The sequence below is a fragment of the Meleagris gallopavo genome, chromosome 6 (assembly GCF_000146605.3).
Source record: "Meleagris gallopavo isolate NT-WF06-2002-E0010 breed Aviagen turkey brand Nicholas breeding stock chromosome 6, Turkey_5.1, whole genome shotgun sequence".
NCBI classification, from domain to species: Eukaryota; Metazoa; Chordata; class Aves; order Galliformes; family Phasianidae; genus Meleagris; species Meleagris gallopavo.
Genome location: NC_015016.2, coordinates 45,231,248 through 45,254,855, shown reverse-complemented (window position 1 = coordinate 45,254,855; position 23,608 = coordinate 45,231,248). Strand labels below are relative to the sequence as shown.

General features: G+C 41.6%; 1 protein-coding gene across 6 annotated transcripts in view; it reads right to left on the bottom strand.

Annotated features, from left to right (window-relative positions):
- Nucleotides 1–5,835: 5,835 nt before the first annotated feature.
- Nucleotides 5,836–23,608, bottom strand: part of ELMO1 (engulfment and cell motility 1) — a 291,509-nt gene continuing 273,736 nt past the window's right edge. For 3 of the 6 annotated variants that reach the window (XM_010713028.3, XM_010713030.3, XM_019616663.2), the window contains 4 exons: nucleotides 20,157–20,264; nucleotides 17,073–17,155; nucleotides 11,482–11,559; nucleotides 5,836–7,180 (listed from right to left, as the gene is read on the bottom strand). In XM_010713028.3, coding sequence (XP_010711330.1) covers nucleotides 6,980–7,180; nucleotides 11,482–11,559; nucleotides 17,073–17,155; nucleotides 20,157–20,264 — 470 coding nt within the window. In that variant the 3' untranslated portion in view covers nucleotides 5,836–6,979. The remainder of the gene's footprint in view (nucleotides 7,181–11,481; nucleotides 11,560–17,072; nucleotides 17,156–20,156; nucleotides 20,265–23,608) is intronic. The other 3 variants (XM_019616661.2, XM_010713029.3, XM_019616662.2) reach the window with 1 other exon arrangement.

Below are 23,608 nucleotides of genomic sequence, written 5' to 3'. Positions count from 1 at the left end.
TAAAGCCCCATCCCCAGTACAGGAAGAGTGTGGAGCTGTTGGAGTGGCTGTAGAGAAGGGCCCCAAAGGTGATCAGAGGGATGGAGCACCTCTCCTACGAGGAAAGGCTGAGTGAGTTGGGCTTCTTTAGCCTGGGAAAGGGAAGGCTCCGGGGAGATCTCACTGTGGCCTCATTGCCTTTCCTGTACTTGGAGGGAACTTATAAGCAGGAGCTTATAAGGGGGAGCAAACTTTTACATGGTCTGGTAGAGTCAAGACAAGGGGAGATGGCTATAGACTTTTAGAGTGGAGATTTAGGTTAGATGTTAGGTGCAAATTCTTTACTCAGAGGGTGGTGATTCTGATTCTGTGACCTTCGTGGTGCCCGTCATTTGATTAGTTGTCCAAACACAGGGACCTGTCTTCAGAAGTCTCACTGAGAAGCCTCCTGAAGTATGGGAATTAAAAAGAGACTTGAGTATGGTCCAAATCAAACCATGCAATGAAGGCAGTCACTGCTTGCTGGTATATTTTTTCCCTCCATGAGCACAGCTTTGAATCATGGCTATGGCCACTCCTTTGTGTACTGCAAAACTGGCAGCACAGCAAGGGCAGGGGGAGGCTTGGATTACTTTCTTCATCAAATTGCTCTACCAGAAGAAATATTTGGGTGAAAATAATGCAACTCATTCCATGGCACTTACTGTGGATGGCTTTGCAGTGTGCTCCTTTTCCTCTCAGCATGAGGTGGGATGGTGTTCCTCATGCAATGCAGGTTTGGCTGTGCAGAGGCCAGCATTTCTGGTGGGGGAGGTACCAAGACTTCTGCAATTTGTCTTGTTTTCTGCAAAAAAAGAAGAGGAAATAAAAAAAGCAAAGCCCCACAGTTCTTTAATTTCTAACAGAAAGTGAAAAAATCCAAAAAAACTCATATTTTGTTTCAGTTATGTGACTCTTGGAACTAAAGGAAGCACTGAAACACTAGCACTTTGCCACAGAGAACCATGACCTCCAGCAGCCCAAAAGCAGCATGGGGAGCAAGTTCCAGCTTTACAATTTCACTTCCCAAAGCAACAGCACAGCCCCAGCCTCCCCTTGGCACAGCCCCACCAGCCTCCATCAGGGTGCCCCTGCCTCGGATTTTCTTCCATGCCCTCTCAGTGTTGTCAAGTTGTAAATGTGTTGGTTTGAGCCTGTTTTTGAGGGGATGGATGTGAGGATGTGAGAGGATCCTTCTGGGAGCTGCTACATTTGAGAAGAGATGGAAGGTTGGGAAAAAATTCATAAGGTGGCAGGAAGATGAGAGTGGAGGACTCTTGAAGGGTTTTCGCTGAAGGAAAACATTTGGCTGCAAACAAAGCTTGGTGGGATGCTAGAGAAGCAATGAAAGGTCATTCCAATGCCTCAGCCTCAGCTTTGAGTGGAGTTTAAATCGCATGGGGAACCAGAGAAGCCTGAGAGTTGTGTTTTGATGTGGAAGTTGGCTTTGCTGGTCTGCATGTGGGCAATTTATGATGTAATTGTGGAGAGATGTAAGAAGTTACAGCACTGAGCCTGGGACAGAGGGGGAAATCCCAGAGCCTAGGGATGGGTCCAAGGCTGACAGAGGACACTGTGAGTTGAGCAATACTTCAGAGGGTGTAGCACAGTTGAACAAAAGCACAGCAGAAGTAATCCTACTGGTTCTGCTTGGATGTCATCCTGCTGGCAGAGGAACCCCTCACGTGTTTTGCAGAGTCACCTGGTTCTGTTGCCTTTTGGGGAGGGAGTGGGGAGCAAGGAACCAGCTCTTGGGCAAACCGTGGGGATGAGCTATCCTTGCCCTTCAAAGCTGCAGGCAGTCAGCAACCTGCACAGCCTGCTGCTGCTCCCTCTGCAGCCACCAGTGCCCTTGGTATCCTCATTTTAAGCATTTGCAGAAAATTTGGCTTTTGATGTCTGGCAGATTTTTGAAGTTACTTCTCCTGATTTGGTGTGACCTGCCGGTGGGGCATTGTAGGTCACCAAGTGTCCTCTCCTTGTGGGGAGGGAACATCAAATCTGAGACTTTTCAAGGGAAACTGAGAGAATACGGACGTACTTTGGGAAACAAATGTTGCCTCTTATTAAGCAAAAGACAGGCAGCTTCCCTCCCCTTCATGACCAGCCGAAGGAGTCCCAGAACACAGCCAGACTATGCTGAACATCAGGCTGCAAACAAGATTAAAATTAGACTCACGAGGTTTCATCAAGGGAGAGTTTAACTGCGGCGCTCAATCAGGCTGCAGATCCTGCTAATGACAATTGAAATAAAGTCATTCGAGACACATTCTTACATGTCATGCTGCAGGAAGGAAAGTCTGCCCTTGCCTCTGTTTCTTGGCCGAGGCATCTTTGGTGTCTCGTCACATTGCTGCCCGGTGGCAGAACCAAGACTGGCATCCCGTTGGGAAAAGCAGCAATGGGTCCCCAGGTTTTGTGACTGCCCCATGGGTCAGGTCTCATAGGAAATAACTGATAACAAGTGGTAAAAAGAATGGGAGAGCATTTGGGTGAGACTTCCAACATGAGGAGACTTTTTTGGCTGTTGCAAGATCACATAAAGCCAAAAAAGCTATAGATCCCTATACAACAACTTGAGTGGGATATCCAAGAAATTATCTGTTGGAAAAAAAAACATCAGTTTTTAAAATTCCTCTGTTTTCAACAGCAATCTCTCTGCTTGCAGAAGGATGGCTAAGGAAGGATGGCCTAGGTTCTGCCTGTGTCCCTGCAAGCTGAGCACCACCAGAGCATCTCTGTACCCCAGAAACATCCATAGTCTCCCAGCAAGAAGGAGAAATAAAATGTAAATATATGTCACTAAATGAGTGTGAAGCTCTCTCCAGTTCTTTAACCTTGCCCTCATGAGGCTGTGCTCCCTCGTGCAATTTGAAATCACCTTGCAATAAAAATTCATCACTCTGCCAACATCCATTTTATACGTGGTGCTGCCCCAACTCCGTTGACACCACTTCAGCCTGACTTCATGCCAAAAGGAGAATCCTTTTCAACCCTTCTACCTCTCCCTAAGTCCCAAGGATGTGTGGAGCAGCTGCAGAGCTATTCAATAGCCAGGCAGTGTCTCCTTCAACATCACGAGGTAACCAGTGGCACCAGTCCGATCACACAGGGCACAGCAAAGTCATTACTGCATCGCCTCTGAGCGTGTAGTGAAAGCTCAGAGATGGGTAAAATTGCCTTTCTCCACAAAGCCTTCATCCAGCCAGGCTGCCAGCACACACCTAAATTTAGGTGCTGCTCATCAGTCTGAAATCAAAGCTCTCCTGCTGCACAGGGATAAGCCTAAGTGCTCTGTTAATCAGGAAGCCACGTGGATGTTCAATGTTCAACCATAATTATCATCCAGTGAGGAGCACTGAGCACGTCTTATCCTGGTTCAGCAAGCTGTGAGGAAGACGACATCATATGAACACTTTCCAGTGTGCAGGGTTTTATCCTCAGCACTGTGAAGGGTCGTTCTCCCTTTCCTTCATCAGTCAGAGTCTGTGTGAAGGCAGTGGGTCCCACCGCATACCCAAGGCTGTGCATGCAACACATCTTCGTTACTGGGGAGCACTGATGTGAGAAAGATGCTGATAACAGTGCCTCAGGCAGGCAGAATGCAATCCTGGAGAGGGCATCAGGAGGATTTCACAAATAAAGTAATCAAGATCTTGCATGGTAGTTTTGCAACCCAAAAACAGTCATCACCTACTTGCTGCTCTGCAAGAGAATGTTATTTTCTCTGCAGGCTGTAATGTTAAAGTGCTAAAAAAAGAATTGCTTCAGAAAAGAAGAACTGTAAGCCATGACAGAAAGACCTTCCCATGACACATCGCTTTCTTCTGGGCAGGATTGCTCAGCACTGTTGCTCCTCTCCTTGGTCTTCCAGGCAGGACAAACAGCTGACTTAAGATATGTATTTTTCCAGATTCATGTTTTCTTGTAAAGAATATATTAACTTTCAAAGAGAAAGTCATTTCAAAAACAAGAGCTAAAATTAGGCTTATTGTTTTTTTTTTTCTCTCCCCTTTATAGCTTTTACAAGCAATTACCCATTTAGTGTTTCGAATTTATACACAAAACTTCAACTGCAATTCTATTTCTGAAGCTTCTTGAAGGGAAAGCCTTAAAAGCTTTCTCAGAACACACAACAGCACAAGCGAATGAAATTGCCATTTTAATTCTTGTTTTTTAAATGAATGGGAAGCAGCAGGGTGCTCGTTCATCACCAAACGTTTTTTTAAATTTCATAATGGTGAAGCGAGCTGTGTGACTGCTCTAGAAAGTGGAGGCAGGATTCGTGTTTGCACCACGACCCTTTGTCGCACTGCTGTAGGAGTGTTGCTAAAATAGCTGCACGGGCTATTCTACCAGCACGGAGCCCAAGTCTCTTCTTTCTGATGGCACAGGCAGGACACGTAAGGGGACAAATTTAGCATCCCTGCAGCTTGGGGCACTCACCTTTGTGGGAGAGCCAAGTGTAACCTCCTCCTCCTGCACAATTCATCCTCAGAAGGAAGGTTTTGTTTGCTGCTCTCTCCAATACTCACACAGCTGTGCTCCTGTTAAGATCTCCGTGTTGGATTGCCCCTGAGCAGCAGCGACTGCTGGTCAATCCAGAAGCCAAAGGCATTCTTTTGCCAATGACTCACAAGCAGCTCTGCAGTCCATAAACAATGCACAGGTTATGCACAGCCAATTCACCCAGATGAGTCAAGAAGGTTGATAAAACCACTTGGATTCTCTGCCTTGCTCTGAGTCTGGTCTTCAGGAAGTCAGAAGGCATCAGTGTGTGGCAAATAAATGTGTTCTTGCCTCTGTCTCCAGCCCCAGGATCCCTCCCCAAATCCCTGCAAACCACTCATTCATGACCCCTGACTGCCTTTGCTGTATTAAAAGACTCCACAGAATAAAGTAACTCGAACTTCCACTTCCTACACTACACATCGCTCATTCTCATTCATATTGAATTTTCTCTCAGGCCGTAGTCCATATTAACTTTGTACTCTTTATGTGACCATCCATCATCACCTAAACCAACTTGCGTCTCCCAGTGGACCAAGGCATTCATGAAACACTGCAAACACCACTTTGGGAAGGAAAGTCCTTCTTTAGGACTCTCCTGCTCTGCTCCTGATGTTCTCCTTGACTCCTGTTTCATTTCACCTGAGGGACTTCTCTTCCCACCTGCTGTAATTTCAGTCAGGACGCTTGTCCCAGACAGCCTGACGGACAAAGGCCACCTGAACCAATATCTTCTCTTTAAACTGGAGCCACTCTCCAGGTTTCTCCATAGTCCAAGCTCTGATAAAACCCCCTGACAGTCTATTTATGGCTGGATCTGAGCAGGAGAGGAACGAACACAAATAAAAAATTGTCTTCAGCTATGAGGGCTGGTGGGTTTCTCCAGATCTAGACTCAGCACTAAGAGAGACTGAACTTGATGAATTACCCGGAAGAAAAACAGGGAGAGTCTTCCTGTCTTCCCCAGTATGTGTCCTTTGCAGCAAGAAACACTCTTCATAGAGAAAATGGAAGTAGAGGAACAGTTACTCCAGCAAACACACTAAGGCTGCAGCTTTGAGTTGATCATAAGCACGAGTGTGCTTTGATTTCAGATTTCTGAAAGGCTCCTTAACACAGGAAGGTTTGTGTACCTGCAGCAAGTGAGTATCTCTGAACTCACCTCATCCTCGTCACCACAAGCAAACCAGTAAATGAAATCAGGTGCAGATGAAAAAGGTCAGCCTTTCCCTCTTCTCTTTGTACCAAACACTTGACAACCACTAGGAACCATACAGAATATAGGACAATTTCAGAAGAAAAACAAAGTTCCAAGAATCATCACAACTCAGATCTTTATTCAACAGCAAAGTTGAAGGGAATATTGGTGTTTCCCCTCAGGGCAAGTGTTCCAAATGGAAATTAAGTAAAAATATTGTTTCCCAAAAGTACTCACAATGAAATTAGTTTTCATTAAATATATTTGTCTGGCAAAATAAAAAATAAAATAAAATTAGAACCCGTACAAAAGAAAATCCTTGCAAATTTTAACACTGTAGCAATGACAACAATGTAAACCGAAATGTCTGGTAGTTGTAATTAACTTGTGGAAATTACTGTTGAACTTTGGACCAAGAAAATAAAAGTAACTCTGAGTAGCAACAAGCCAATTTTAGAGGCAGTTGAGGCTTAGGGAATGCTACAGGGACAGGGCACACTAGTGGCTTCATAAACAGTTTGTGCTAGTGGACTGCTAGTGTAGGGCTATTTGAGAGCTGGGAGGAAAAGAAGTTAAAAGCTGTTGCGGCATCACAGCATATGGTACAGCAAAAACCTGCAGACTTTCCTTTCTGAGAGCTGATCGGTTGGGTGAAGGCCAGTGACAAGAGCTGAGATGACAGTGGAGAGAATGACAGCGATGAACGGTGCGAGTACTGGGAAGCAGTTAACTTTTTTTTTGTTTGTTTGTTTTTGTTTTTGTCATTGCATTGAATTCAGTTGTGAACAAACTCTTGGGAGTATCTGGGGAAATCTTCTGCTTACAGTAGCTGCTTCTTCTCCCTACCTCCCTCCTCCTTCCAGTTAGAGCCTCCGCTCTGACAAGTGGCTGCCAGAGGCATGTGGTTTGGTAGCGTTGTCCTTCAGTTAAGAATGTCTATTCCAGTATTAAAAATGTAAAAAAAGTCCTTGAGAGGGTGCTTCTTAGTGGCAGTCTTTGCCTTAAGCAAGGCCAATGGCCTGCAATTAAAAGTTAATTAAAGCAATGTGGATTTGGATGAGCAATGGGGAAGATGAGAATGGGGAAGGAAAGGATGCAGGGAGTGGGGAAGAATGCAAATGTTTCTACATCCCTCCCCAAAGCCAAAATCCAAGGTGCACAAGTGGGTTTCTGTTTTTCTCACACACTCTTCTTTTTTTTAATATCTCTCCAGTTATAATATTTCCAGTTTTGAAGCAAGTTTCAGTGGCAGCCTCAGTTACAGTCATAAACAAAGTCATAGTTGCTGGGCTCCTTTGGGATAGGTGGAGGAGCATCTGGGATCTGTATATTTTCCAAGTCAAGGAGGCGTAGTTTTATCTCCATGCTGAGCAGCGTATCTAAGTCGTTTCGTGTCAAATCACTCAACATATCTTTCCCAAGGAGGGCATTCAGCCCATCGGTCCATACACAGTACTGCACAGGGAAAAGAGAAAAACTGTCATTAATAGACTTTCTGAATACAGACTGATTTTCTGGTTTGGTCTTCTACGGTTATTGCTCCCTCAGGACTTACTAAGTGACCTAACATGAGGTTGATTCATTTTACTACCTCATATCGTGAAGAAGGTATGTTCCAATAAGCTGCTCAGAAAATAAAGAATACTCTAAAAGTAGGAAGAAATGAAAACCTCTAGATGGTTTGACAGTTAGATATCTGCTCCAAACTTCTTGTAGAATATTCCCTAAAAGCTAAGTGAGAAAGAATGAAACTTCACCTAGGATAAGAAATATTTGGATATGTCTCCTTCTCCTCCTCCTTTTCCCTGTACTTACAGAGCACGATTCTTTTACATCAAATTTCTGTTACCAGGACACTTAAATTGTGGACGACCCATTCGTTGAGGCATTCAAGGCCAATTTGGATGGGGCTTTGGACAAATAAAACTAGTGGGTGGCAACCCTGCCAGTGGCAGGGCTACTGGGAATTGGAATTAGATGATCTTTATGGTCCCCTCTTGCCCACACTATTCTATTTTTCCAAGAAGTTAAATCAGTTGATTTCCAAAGTCAAAATCCCCTTGACTCTTTCCATAAGAAATCCTCTATAAACTACCCAGTTTAATGTATAGCAAAACAAATCATAACAAGGTGGTATCAACAGACCTGTGCAGAAATATGCTCTCATTGACCAATCAATCTATTTAACCTCTGCTTTGCATTCTAAATGCTGCAAATGCTGAACTTGTCTCTAAAACCCTCTCTATATTGTTAGCTTTTTCCTAATAGAAGATGCTATCTTTCTCAATGGCTGACAGCTTGAGACAAACACTGGCTGAATAACCATTTTAAATACGTAACAAGCCCGTGGGAGATTGGTGATGTACAGTCAACTTATATCAAAATAAGTCTCTTTCATTTATTACTACAGGCCATTTATTCAACCATGAACAGAAGTGCTCAAATGCTATCGTCTAAAAATAAGGAGTTCAATCATGAACTTGTGTCCTAGTTTGCAGGAGAAAATTAAATCAACCATAACTACATTTTTATCTTACAAATACTTCTGCTAGATTTCACGCCAAAAAATGGATTTTAAATTTAGCTGACCATTTGCTACATGATATTGACAAATCTAAAGATAGCCACAGTTGACTTCATCCTACAGCAGAAATGAAGATTATCTTAAAGAAAGACGGAGAGAAAGCCCCCTCTTGGGGCATGTCTTCATCCAGAAAAAGGGCATGTTTTTCAAATAGGATGGTTAATACACTTCAACAACCAAAGTGAAATCCGACCCATTTAAGTCAGTACCACAAGAGCACCAGAGCTAGAAATTCACTCAGGGTATTGGTAAGCCAAGCTGCAGCTTTAATATGATTAGCTGTACAAAAGAGACTTGAGAGTACAGATCAGCTACATAGAAGAGACATGAGGGTTCAGGCTGTCCTGCTAACAAGTACCAAGGAAACAATTTCCCTACTTATTCTAAGCTCTCAGAGAGTGCCACTGAAGACTTGTAAAGCATGCAACTACTGTGGAGAGCATGAAGAATATCAAGAGAAGAAAAAAAGCTACCCTAGACTTGTAATTATTTTTAACATACTACAATTTTTTTTTTAATGACCAACTTGAAATCTTTCTTTGGGAAAATTTTCCTAGCATGCACTTTTAGGAAAGGAACAGAAAGGCAAAGGGCCCTGCTCAAGTTACAGAAGTGCAGAGCATCCATTCAACAGATGCAGCAACTGACGTAGATCATCCATCACTTGCTCAGTGAGTATGGCCAGGACTTTCTCTGTGGAGGAATACCAGTGATCCAGAAAGCAGAATTGTGATTCTGTTCCAGATATAACTCATTCAGGGCCCACAGAAACTGAATTCTGGCCAGAATTCAAATGAGTGCAATGGCCTGGAAAAGGGGATTCCTCTCTAATCTCCATATTGGCAAGTGTCTCTAATTAAACCACACATTTTGAGCAGAGAGAAATCCTAATGAGAAGGTAGAAAAACAGAGGTATTCATTCAATTGCTTTTTTCTTTTTTTATATTCAAAACAGAATAAGAGCCACTGAAAAATTAATTTACTACAGATTTATTTTCATAAAATTCCAGAGAAACCTAATTATAGCCTAAGTCATCAGTTTCTCTGTCAAAAATCAAGGATAAGATTAATCCATCTTCTTGCTATGTAGTTGAAGCCAGCTATTAGTATTCCAATGAAAAACAAATACGATGAAGTGATCTCTCAATGCTGAATCCTCTGGCTAGAGTAAGCTCCAACAGATGGCTAAGGGTATTGCCATACTTAAGTGTGCAAGAAAGAGGTCCAAATCTCAATGACATTGGTTCTGTAGTGAGATTTTATTAAAAAAAAAAAAAAAAATCCCTTAGGAGTCAAGCAGTGGAGCCAGACAATGAGAAAGATTGCACAGGCTCCATCTCTGAAGGTTTTCCAGATCCATCTGGATACAGCCCCAAGCAATCTGGTCTGAGCTCACTGCTGACATACTTTGAGCAAGAGGTTAAACTGAGGACCTTTCAAGGTCCCTTATAACTTGTATTATCCTATCAACCCAGTTGTTTTTAGGACACACTAGATTCCCACATCCAAAGCTCTCTCTAGAGTCAAAAAGACTGCAGAAAAAAAGCTCTCTAAATCTGACCTGAAATTCTCAGGCACTAACATCATTTCTGGCACTTTACACAAATCTGTGCTGTCCAAATCTTGAGGTGCCACCTGTGAAATCTCCCTAGCTGACAATGTTGCTAAATCAGCATTTTTATCAGCAATCACCTCAGTTACTTGGATGAAGAATCATGAGGTACAAAACAACTTATCTGCCTTTCCATATGGGTGCTTCCTCTGTACACCTGCACTATTCACTCTAACCATAACTCATTCCTCTGTAATTCAAGAAAAAGTACAGAAGAAGGGAGATGCCCTTTTGAAAATGTTCATGTGGGAACTATCAAATAGCAGCAGAGATTGTTGCCTCTGGCCCCTTTTTGAGCATATTATTTTTGCTTCAAAGAAGCTGCATAAGATCAAAAAGAGATATAAAGATAATAGAGGTGTTTTAACACAATCACCAGAGCACCTCAATGCTAGCATCAGCCAGTGTGGTACAGTAGCAGTTTTTGAACATTCAGGCCATTAAAATACACTTGGGCTATATTTGCAACAGAAGTAACTGAAAAATCTGTTGACTTTCATGACTATTTGCTTTTATGAGCTGAAACAGACTAGAATTCAATTTCTGGAGAATTCATATCAGAAAGTACCTAACATAGGTCCAGTTCAGTGGATGAAGACAATCATGTTTGATTTGGACCAACAGCTCTAGTGGCACATTGTGCCTGGGATCCTGCTGCTCGTGGATGAAGATTTACCAGCAATATTTCTCAGCTAAATTTTTATTTGAAAATTCCAAGTTCTTTGAGGGAATCACTTGTGATGCTTCCACATAATTACGTAAATAAATTCCATCATCTCTCAAAAGGCAACAATACTGTCAATTCCTTCTGTTATCAACTAAGGGAAAGAAGCAGGGAGAAGACCATCATCGTGCCTTGCTGTTGTTATTTTCACTTCTTACAAAAGTGAGACCAACTGCAAGCCCCTGTTGTATCCACTGATGGAGATGCAAAACAAATGACTTTCTATAATCACCTGTCATAAAATGCTTTCAAGAAGCACGAAATCAAGAAAAAAGAGGATGTGCTGTTCTGGAAAACATAAAATTGAGACCCTGTGTTTGTATAACCGCCCTTGATTATACAGGCACGGTCAAGACGAGCTGAGGACAGCAGTGATTCATGAACAGTTTGGCTGTACAAATCATTGATGTTGAATTAAAGTTCACAAAATAGAATGCATAGCCAAGTGTTTCAATGTCTAACACAGACCAGAGAAAGAAAAATCTTTACTGCACCAGAAAATGGTGAGCCAGGTCTGTGAAACTGTGACGTTTTCCCAAACTCCCTTCTTTCCCTTACTTATAGTTTTCATTTCAGTAGGTCTTAGAAATATTGTCCTGGATTTTGTCCCCCATGGTGCTCTGTGACACACAAATGCAAAACACACAGTTCAGGATACAGAAGAAAACTGCAGGTCTTACTCCCATACTAATCTCTGTGCTTTCAGTTTGTTGTGGGACATGACACAGGTTCAGACGGATCTGTACTCTGTAATAGGGTGACCATTCCTATGTTCTTAAAAAGCTGAGGAACTGAGAGGGCTTCAAAGAAGCTTCTGTGCTCTGAATTTGACTCACCTCGTGCTTGTCTGGAGCAATGAAATTCAGCTGGCCACTTGAGTCATACAATATAGAGAACGCAAGCTCTAGGACTTCCTGAAAAAAAGACAAAGAAACATACGTTAATGTTCTAAAAGAGGCATTCATACATGTAGGTCTTTCTTACTCACTCATACAAATGGGAAAATAGGCTATGGCACTCCCCTGGCCTGGCCAAAGCCACAGCAGTACCAAACCATTGCAAGAGATTGGCACAGCAGGAACTCCAACACAGATGCTTCAGGTAAAATTAACTCACTGCTGACTACTCCTCATTCACTGAGGACTGAAATCAACACAACCCATAAAAATGCACTTGGAAATCTGTGAAATTATTAATTCCCAGAAGATTTCTGTCACTTAATCTTTACCTGAACCAGAATCTGCAGGTGCAAAGTGAACTATCCGGCTTACTTAGTTGTGAGGACCCAAATGAATCTTGGGAGAGGACAAAAAATCAAATTTTTTCTCCTCAGCATTGAAGCTGTAGCTTCATAGGTGATAAAGTGAATTCATTAAGCACTAGTCTTCCCTACAGGCCACCTGGAGCTGGGTTCCTACAGGGAAACCCAATCAATGTGAATAAATAATGATCTTTCACTAGCCAACAGTGAGCATACAAGGATGTTATCATGGTTACTGCACACATCACTATAAATGCTGCTACAACCATTTCTCAACCTGTAAGCTAGCTGATATGTAAATAATAACTTTGTGGAAAAAAAAGACCTGGCTACAATGGGAGAATGCTGACTCAGAACTACTTTGATCTGTATCATACATCCTGTTCTTTTTGCCTCTTGGCTTCCTGAACCTCATAAAGTTGATCATTGTCCAGGTCTGGAGCCCCCAGTACAAGAAATACAGGGAGCTGTTGGAGAGGATCCAGAGGAGAGCCACAAAGACGATCAGGGGACTGGAGCACCTCCCCTGTGAAGCCAAGCTGAGGGAAGCTGGGCTTGTTCAGCCTGGAGAAGACTGTGGGGTGACCTCACTGCAGCCTTTCAGTACCTAAAGGGAGCCTACAAACAGGGGGGAATCAACTCTTTGAAAGCGTTGATAACTGCAAGACAAGGAGAAATGGTTTTAAGTTGAGGGAGGGAAGATTTAGGTTGGATGTCAGGGGGAAGTTCTTTATTATTAGAGTGGTGAGGTGCTGGAACAGGCTGCCCAGAGAGACTGTGCATGCCCCATCCCTGGAGGTGTTCAAGGCCAGGTTGGATGGGGCCCTGGGCAGCCTGGTCTAGCATTAAACGTGGAGGTTGGTGGCCCTGCATGTGGCAGGGGGTTGGAGATTCATGATCCTTGAGGTCCTTTCCTAACTTGTCCATTCTGTGATCACCAGCTGATTCTCAGCTGACAACAGGTCCTATGCTGCTAGCAGCAATAACAGTACTGCTTCTTAAATTTGCTACAATCAGTTTTAAAATTGGAGTTGACTGCAGGGACTGCAGCATGTGTGTTGGTCTAGACTCCCACCTTCATCTCCTGGTCTGACACACATCCTTGAATCTTAGTAAGGGTTACTTTATTTTTGAGTTTGTGTGATTAAGAGCAGCATCTGAACCATAGAAACTTGTAATCATTAAGGATAATCTTTGCTGATCAGAGATCAGGATCTCATGGGAAATGCTGCTGATTTCCCTGAGTATAGTTATTAGGTCCAATTTGCAGTATTGCCAAGCCACAGGAGACAAGTCTGTGCTAAATCTCCAAGAGAGCTGCAGCTACTCCTACTGTTGGTACGCTAAGCAAACAAATTGCTCATGGCTCACATAGCCATTCTGTGTGCTAGGCATGACTCTAAGCCACACCTTATTAAGAGCGATATCCCTCATTAAGGAAACAAATTTACTGCTGCCCACACAAAGCTGGCATTATCTCCTCACATGTTCATGAAAGTCAACAACAATTCTATTGGCCTGGTTTCTGATCATTTGTCCTCTGGAGAATTTCAAGGGATTGAAGGTTTTGTTCATCCCAAAAAAAGGAAAAGGAGAGAAAAGCCCTGTCTGAGAGAGGAACACGAAAGCAAGCCACAGATTTAGACACTCCTAAGCAGATAGACAGGAGGACTAAATTTAAGGCACCAAACTTCCTTTTATGTGCAAAGTAGAAGTTTGGCTGCCCTGGTTTGGCTTCTTTGTTCGCTGCCCCAGAGACCAACAGCTCAGGAATTACAGCTCCCAGGCTCCAGCATCTCTGCTATTTCGTGCATAGCAAACATGCACAGTCAAGAAGAGTGGAAGCCTAAGGCTGGAGCTGCCATCTGGTCTTCCATATTGATGGAGGTCTCAGTAGTTGGTCTGTCTGACTTGTCAGACACCCACCTGGCTTTGGTCTGCTCCTATCAAGGACAGGTGATTTTGAGGATTCAGCAATTCCTGGAGGAGGACCAGTAGTCTCTACTAGCCATCTGTGATTTTCTCTGCCATCTTCTATTCTACTTTTCAACTCCTTTCGAAGGCATTTTCTACTCCAGCCTGTTCCACTACTTCTTCTTGCTCTCTGATTTTAACTCTCTCCCATTCCTTCAAATCTGTTCCTTCCTTGTTTTGCTTTATTTCTCCCTCACTTCAACCTGCTGAACTTGGTACCTTGGCTCTCCTAACTCCTTGCCCTCCTGCATATTTCAGACACTTGCCGTTCCCTAGCTGCTTGTAAGGGGAAAAAACTTTCCTCTCTCTCCTGCTACCTGGGCCAACTGGAGAAATGCTATTTAGATAAAAAGATATTTAAAGGGTCTGTGGTTGAGTGATCCCATGCAGCTGGAATGACCTCTCTCTACTCTGCCACCAAAGCTGGTGTCTTTGCAAAGGCTGAGTAAACTTAATAAAGGTTACTTGCCAGACCCAGGAGTTCCTCCTGAGAGAAATATATATATATATTTATATATAATATATATATATATATTATAAATATATCTAAATAAATATATATATGCTGTGACAGGGCACTTTTTCACCAACATGAAATAAAAGGGAAGCTGCAGAAGTACAGGGAAATCTGCAGAATTATTTCTGCTCACTAAATGGGCACGAAGTCTGAAGATACTGCATCAGCAAACACAGGCTGACAAATACACAGCAATATTTTATCCAAATTATTCTCTTATGCTTCGCTTTGACTGCTGCAAAATGTAGAACATTTAATTTCCTTGAAATTAATTAATATTACTCAAGAGTTCGGAAGGAGGACTTTTAACTACAATTTAAAAACACAACTAAGATGAATAACAATGGTCCTATCAAGTAGTTCCAGCTTCATGAGATGCAAATTCCAACTCAGTTTATCTCTTATTTATTTCTAAATAGCCCCACTGGAAGAATAACAGCCATGTGCCGGCAAATTATGAGATGCTGAAGCCTTTGCTATGGACATTCTGCCAATTCCAGCTATGCTCACAGCAGTGGCATTCCGCCATTCAATTTTCCTTTCAGGCAATGAATAAACATTATAGTGGTTGATATGTGTGTATATATATATTCACCTTATACATATATACATACATACACACACACACACACTACACACAAAAAGAATGCACTGGTTGAAAAGTCCTCTTTAAAAATATATCACCAATTCAGGAAAAATTCAGGAAGTAAAAGATTTAATACCGTGAACTCAGACAAATTGCATTCTATGCTTGGCTTTTTCCTCTTCATCTCACCATCCACTGTTTGGTACTCAGTAAACAATGATGTGTTACTCCTATGATGCTGCAATATTAAGTTGTTGCAATATTGTGCAGTTTTGTTTGGGAAGACAATGTGATTCCCAGAGGAAAATAAACCAAAATAAAACAGAAAACAACCAAGCAAAACAAAATAAAACAAAACAATCAGAAATAGTAAAAAAAAACCCATAATGATCATTGTTGCTTGGATCAGAAATTGAATTCTCCAGCTACGGATGGAGCTGTGCTATCATCTCCTGATCTTCATGTCCTCAGACAGTTTTATACTAATCCAAAGCAATTTTACTGAGGAAATGGAGCAATGCTGACAGCCGAGGACAAACTGATCTGCAGCATTGCTATTTAGCATTAAACACTATTGAGACATTTCTGCTCCATAAAGATGACAAATTTCCATCACTGCCGCCCACTGCTTTCATTGCTCTACCTTTCCTTTTTGTGAGGATGTATGAGAGCTAAGACAAGGAAACACTAAAAATACTTTATATGCATCATAGAAATGTCCCAGCCAAATACTCTTGATGGTTCAGTTGTAAATTGAGGTAGGAGTTCTATGTAGTCTATTGTGTACGTGTGTGTTTTTGCCATGATTCAGAAAATCAACAAGGAAAGATGTTCTTGGGATTTTTTTTTTCCTCATATGGCTTGACTTTTTTTCATTTCTCACCATGTAAACTCAATGCTGAAAAGAAATGACAGTATCCTAACAAACCACTTTGAATTTGTGAGAAACACAGAATAATTGAGATGCTCTGTGTATCTATCTCCATCAATAGTTAAGGTAAGAAAAGTCAGTAATGAAGCTGCAATGATTGTGTGGCATGGTTTTACAGTGCCTTTTCATTTTCTATAGCTTTCCTCTCAACTTTTCTCCATTATTTATTTGAACACTGAATGTATGCATTTTGTTCTTAAGGTGCTGAAGAAGGGACTCTTAACTTTACAATTCTGTCCATAAAAATCTCTTGTTGGCTCCAAACATCCTCACTTACAGGTACTTGAAATTCTGACCCAGCTTCCAGACTTCATGATGTGGTTCTGGGTCAGACTGAACATCACTGGGATCTGATTCCTTGTCAAGTCAGACAGTTAAATCTGATTGAAACTTCATGAATATGTGTAATACAATATGGATGAAGACCTTCTCCTCCAAGGGTGTCAGAGTTTGCTAGTAACTCAATTTCTTCTTACTGTGATGGCAATGCTTACTAACAAAAACTGTGCAAATCTCTGGTAGTGAACAACTTGAGTCTTAGCGCCAGCTCACTTTGAAATTCTGCTAGAGTAGCATAAATCTAATTTAGGCTGACCACTGTCTCCTATTTTTTTTTTCCAAATGCACTGCTGAATACATCCTTCTATACCTCATTAATTGCCTAGCACCTACCTTACATTCTCTGGTTGGCAGTTATTTTTCTACCTGAATGGACCTCAAGTTATCACCAGCCGGACATTTATTGCAATTTTGGATGTGCTGGTGTTCAATGAATGTGAACTCATCAGAGAACACAGCTGGAACAAACCCAGTTACTTGTCAGAGACAATAGAAGAATAGGTACCAAAAGCCATTGCTGCCATGCTTTGCAGCAGCAGTCAGAACTGCTTTGCTTTAGAAGTGGAAAACATCACTAATAAAGACTACCCTAATGTGCTCTGGGCATATGACAACGAACAGCTGTCAGGAAATCTGAGTAAAGGACAGTAGGCTGTCCTAACTATTCAACTCAAATGGTCTGAGGTGAAAACAAAGCATGTGTGCATACACAGAAAGGTGTCAGGTTGGAATGGAAAATATCTATTGCTTCAGGGAAGGTTGGGTTGACCAGTCTTGCTTTCCTCAGGGTGTGCATGCATATGAATTTGAGAGCCATACCTTGTTTTGTTTAAGAGCTCCTTTCTCCTTCATGTGAGGGCAGTCTTTCCCAGTCACAACAGCTTTTATATCTGCCACTGGCACTGCGTTAAAGCAAAAATCCGAGAAGCAACAACAAAAACGAACAAACAAAACCAGAAAATGAGTTAAAACCAAGATGTGTAAAAGCTACAGAGTCCAAAAAGAGCCAAGACTAATGTGTTAAAATTGTCACCCCTTGCCATTTCCAGCCTGTTCTAAGAAAGAAAACTGTAATAAAACAAGTAGAAGCAGCTATAACAATTCTTGACAAGATTTCACACTGTGGATAAAAAGCTGAGTCTTTCCTTGCCTGTTGAGGCTACCCTGGGAAAGAGCATTTCATATACATGTGCATCTGCATCTGGACAGGCTTTGTGTATATTTGTATATCTTAACAACATATACTGATTTCTCTCTTACTAATGTAATATGCCTGCCTGTCCTATTACTCTTTCCAGGGCCTCTGGGTGAAGTCTCTGCTAAGCAGAGGATGCCGAGTGAATTGGATCCCTGATCTCTGTCGATGCTGCTGCCCTCCTGTTAATGCCTACATGCATTTTACAAATACGTATTTCTTTATCTAACTGCCATCAGCATTTTAGTTGCTTCAAGTATTGACAGGAACGAGGACCTACCAAGGCTTATAATAACCCATTCCAATTGCTTTAAAAACAAAAATGATCAGAAATCATTAAAAAAAAAGGTAAGGAAAAAGTTTTGGAAACTGCTGTCACCCAGACACATTCACAGGGCAAATCTAGTGAGGTCACTAAAACATACGTTTCCCTAAGCTTCAAGTGGAATTCAATTTTCCAATCATGATTACATTATGAAGAATCTATACACTCCACAATACAGTATGGACAGTGAGTGACAGAAAGTTTCTACAATCTATAAATTATCCATTACCACTGCAACTCAGAAAAGCATCATATATATAGAACAGCATAACAACATTAAAGCCTGGAAGACTTGAAGTGGTATCAGAAGCTGACTACAAAATGCTGGAGGGTGTGAGCACAGATGTGGCATGCTCACAACAAATAAAGCCCCAAAAAAGAGGACAGCTGCTTTCTGTCCCAGCTGGAATCTGCAGTTTGTTTAACCCTGCCAGCCTGAAGAGAGAGATGACACCCACAGAAGTGAAAAGTTCTAAGTAAAAAACATTTATTTTTGGAAATAGACACAAGATATTCAAGCTTGGCAAGAAGTACACAAAACAGTTATTTCTCTCAGCCCTCCAGCTTCTCATCCACCTATTTTCTTTCATCTCTTGATCTGTTCACAAATCCTAACAACCTAAAATGATCAGGAAAAGTGAGAAGAACGAGAAGGTCTAAAGGTGTATCCTTCCTCAGAGATGCAAGCCATTGTATTTTGTACATGGAGGACAATCTGAATCATCATCTTCAGACCTTAACAATCCAAAATTCACTACAAGTGTATCCAAAGAACACCTGAGTATTTTTGGAAAATGTTCTGCCAAATTCTCAATCCAGTTTGGCTCGACATGCTTAGAATAATAATGATGCTTTGTAATCTTACATCTTGTAATATTCCCAACTCTCTTTTATCAAACTCTAGCAGGGAGGCACAATGATAAATCTTACATTCTTCATAGTCTTTAAATCTGCTGTCCCAACATGATAATGGCATTCCCATAGAGGCTCAAGAGCCTGCAGGAAACACAAACGTAAAGTGAAGCCTGTAGTCAGGGTTGGGGTTTTCACTGTGGAAATATGCTCAAAGCAAACAAATCTGAGAACTGCTGGTCCAGTAACTGCGCCTTCAATTCAAGTGTGACCTTCACTCTTTTTCTGTCATTCTGATGCTACAGTAATTTTCAAGAGCTATTTCTCCAAGCCTTGCCCAGTAAAACAGCACCTTGCAGTGCCAATGTAGCAATATGAGACCCTGTCCTACATTCTGCCAGGACTGCAGTAAGAGCCTGAGGCATTCTGAAGGTACTGAAAAGAAGTGAACGTGACTATGAAGTGACAGGGCTTCAACATCAGACAGGTTCTTCTTTCTCTCACAGCCTAAGTTTGGGAGCACTTAAAAATTTTAAAAGGTACAGCCTGCAGATAGGTTGGGGATCAGAAAAGAGAAACAAGTCTTTGTTTTCCCAATACAAAGAAAAGTTTAAATCACTGATTTTCTTCTTTCTCAATTTTCAGGCTGAAGAAACTTCTAGCATCTACAAAAATTATTATTTTTGTTATTCCACAGTAGAAATAGAACTACCAACCTGAATTCTTCTACAAGCTGGTCTGATTTAATGATGACAGGAATGGTATTTATTACTTATGGCAGTTCAGACAGGAATAAAAAGCAATGATTACTTATTCAATATATATATTTTTTTTGTTATCATTTTCTGGTGATGGAACTATACCAGTCATTGTCTCAGACTTCAAAAATACTTTCCCAGAACTCCAGGTTAAACCTCTACAAGTTATGTTGAAGGACTAAGGATAAATTTTCGAGAGAGCATTATTTTCTGAAGGGCTCCAAAATGACTTTAGTCTCTACAAAACATCCCAAGAAATCTACTGGTAGAGGCTGTCACAAAAGCATGTCCACTCCCAACAAAGTAATGTGGAGTCTTTTTAACAGTGTTCAAAGCAAGGTGTTGTCTTTAAACCCACTTGTTATGATAATGAAAAAGACCTCTAATTTTTCAGCCAGTCACTAGGTTGTTTGCAACAGAAGAAACAGCTGTCTCCATGGACAGGATGCGCTTCTGAATATGCCAAACTATTTTAATGTGACATCTGCAGTTAGACAAGGAATGAAAATAAACTGTGTTCCTCTCCATGAAATGCACGACATTTCCAAATTGAATGAAATTACAAGCTCATTGGAAAGCTGAGCTCAGTCCTCATATATGCTTGCCAGAACTAGGACAGCAGTATTTGAAGGCATGAGGAAATGTTCTCTGCTCTCTATCTCCATAAAAGAACTGCTGATAATGTCCTGTATTAAGAAGAAAACATTACATGTTATAAAGAGGAACTAGCTTGAAAGAAGCAAAAGCAGCACAATCCTTGTGGCATAACTTACGTTTATCTTGCAAGGAATCATGGGGTACTTCTCCCTGGGGACTTTCTTCCAAGTCTCCATAGTGCAAGACCTTGTGATTAGGTGAAAGTCGACAATACCAAAATTTGTCTGTCAAAATAAATGCATTAAACAAGGTCAGTGACATGTCTTTACCTGCATTATCAACGAGGCACTAAGGGAAGGACTGTCCTTTTGTTTTTAGAAGAAATGTTTGGGGGTGTAGGAAAGTAGGGCAGGGGCTTTGCTCAGTAATTTCCCTTGGCTGAACAAAATTGGCATTTACCATTTCTGTCTTGATTTAGCCACTGGTTCCTAAGATAAACACTTGCAAGAACCAACTCACTTGGTATTACACGATATTGCATATGCTCATGGACAAAAGACTAAATAACCACTGCGTTGAGTGGCTAACCTTAACGTACACACAAAAGCTTCATGTTTTGCATGTTTTGTGAAAATTAAGCCAAATTTGGACACCCTAAGCCTGATATATTTGAAATATCCCATAACATGAAAATTTTGACTCACAGCTTTTCACACACTAGAAGATTGTATTTATAGAGAGACTGGGAACAACAAACATGCAAAGATTTTAAAAAAACAAACATTAACTCCCTTGTCTTGTAGATGACTTAGTGGTTGGTGTGCCCCCAAAAGTACACATATCACACTCCTCTTTGCATTTCGTCCCTTGCTAGGACATATATATATATTACGTCTCCGGCTTCTCAGAATATAACCTCCCTTAAAATTATTTATTAGATCTACATCCAGCTGGGATAAAAGGCTGGGGGAGCTGGGAAGTCACCAGAACCAGCCTGCGTGTACTCATCTGGATGCTAGCAAAGGAAGGACTCCTTGGCTCCTTTAGGAGAGTGATGGCTTCATGGCCCCAAAGTTTCTGAAAGGACTCTTAAAGTCTCTTGGCCAGTGATTTTAAATGCAGTGCAGCGTGAGGCAGAGAAAGGCAATTCAGTTTTGAATGGCTGTACAATTAATGAATATACTGATGTTATGGTATAGCGGTGTACAATTAACAAATATACAGATGTTAAGGTATAACAGAAAGCTTGGCTGTGATGTTATTACACCAAAGCAGGAAACAGAAATGATAGGTACACACACTGTAACCTGGGCTCACGAGAGAAACTCTGGTAGAGTGGATCTCCAGAAGAGATCCTTCCCTACTGGCAGTCAGCTCTTAAATGGGTGTAGGAGAGGTGCAGCCAGGCTCCACCCCTTCCTGCAGCACAGGTGAATTGCCTTCACTGTGCTCCCATGGCTGACTCATTGCTCGCCTCAGGTGATCAATCAGAGGTTCAGTTCATGATTCAGCAGCCCCATACAATGGCAAAAGAGGGCTTCCACATGTTTCTTTAAATTTATTTGTCATGGTGGATAAAAATGTTTGAGGAAAATAAACCACTCATTTCAAACCGTTTTTTGAGCATGCCCCCCCTTCTGAAAGGTTTCAAAAGATGTGATAAAACACTTGCAAAGGGACAGAACAGTGATGGGGAAGATTTTGATTATTTACTTCTAGGCATAAAGAAAAAAAACTAAAAAGTTTAGGGGTAGGAGAGCACTTGATGAAGAAATATTGTGATACAAAGAAAGAGATGCTGAAATATAAGCATCCTAGGACTGTAAGCAGAACATATGATATATGTATAGAGAGTCAAGAGTAAAATCCACTTACAAAGCTTATGAAATGAGAGAACAGAAGCCCTCACTCAGTAGACTCTCACCTGAAGAACACACACAAAGCCAATTCATCGGAGCAGTCTGTGCATCTCTGAAGGATGTGTGTGAAACTTTTATACATTCAGACCTTTCACAGGGAACTCTACCAGAAACATTTCACAACCTGAAGCTTTAAAAAATACATCCTGTTGGACCTGATGGTAGAGCAACTCGCCTCTTGTCTACCCAAAGAAAAGACCTTGCTGTGTAGAGAAGGTTCTTCTGCCTACCTTTCACTTCAGTCTCAAAAGAATTCAAAAGAATACACCTTACAGATACCAAGATTACAACTACCATTTTTGTCCTAATAAAAACCAAAACAGTCTCACTCCTTTGTCAGTAACTCAGCCAAGATGTTGCAGCTGGAAAACAAATATATATGCTATGAACTCCTTGCAGCTTAGCACAAACAGGGCTGCAGTTTTTACTGAGGGTTTGAAAAGGTTCTTTCCTTAACCTCCTATGAGCGAGAGCATTCTGGTAACCTCATTCACATTTCAGTCCCTTGCTCCAATAATAAAAGGGGAAAAATGTTCAGTGAAAATTTCTCTACTTTGTTTTTAGGAAGGGGTGGTTTTATCTGAAGAAACCCTACTTATCTATCTCTGGAGGCATATGGAGCCTTTTCTAGCATCTCCCCATAACCCAAGGTTAATTAAAGAACTAACAGCCGTAGACTGCAGCTTGAAGCACGTCCACTGTGATTCTCCTGTGGGTGCCCTAATAACTGCCATTGTACCACAGATAGGTCGTCAAGGGGAAAACCCTTAAACGAAATCTATACATGGAACTAACAAGGCTCCCTCAGCTGCAGCCAGGCTGAGCCGGGTGATCGGCACATCGGCAGCAGAGCGCAGGCCTCACTGCACCAAGAAGCCTCTGCAGCCACCTCAGCCTTGGCTATCTGGGCTTCTTTTTACCTCTAGTTTTCCAGACAATATCCTGTGTAGATAAGTGCACGAGGGGAACAGCTTTGAACGGGACGAATGTTGTTCTACTGTAGTGCAGGTGCTGAACACAGTTTCATTGGATGCAGTGCGTATAAAGCAACGCTGCAGTCAACATAAATACTGTATGAAATTGCTCCCACTGACAAGGAGGGCGAAGTAGCCTTAATTACACAACAGAATGTTGGAAGTGGTGAGCATTTATGTTCAGCTCTAAACAGATGAAATTGAAAAAACAAGCAAAAGAAAAAAAGACAATCCTTTTCTCTTTACTATCATCAGGAAGCGATGCTTATGAAACAACAGAAAACTACCTATCAAGACCTAGAGAGCCCTTAAACACAAGTCTGTGGAGTTGAAGTGCCACGAGAGGCTTTGAAGACAGGGCAGACCCTGCCCCTTCAGTGGGCAGATTTGTGCTTGGGTATATCTGGAGCCTGGGCAGCTGCCAGCTCAGGAAAGAGTGAAGGACATTTTGTTCAGAGCAGAGCCAGATTTACATAGGTGCATTCTCACAGAGTTGCCCTGAAGCCTAAGTCACTTCTATGAGATACAAGTCTTACTTTGTGCCAGGTGTTATTACACCTGAAGGAAAGCCTGTGATTCCATCTCAATGTTCAGGCACAATGTTCATTTAAACTTGTCACCGAGTTTTCTGTCTAGTAGCTGACCTTTGACGCCATCAAATGCTAGGGATTCTTTTTGGGAAACAATTATTCTTTCTGCTATTCTTTTCTTTTTAATAAGTTCTCGATTTTTTTT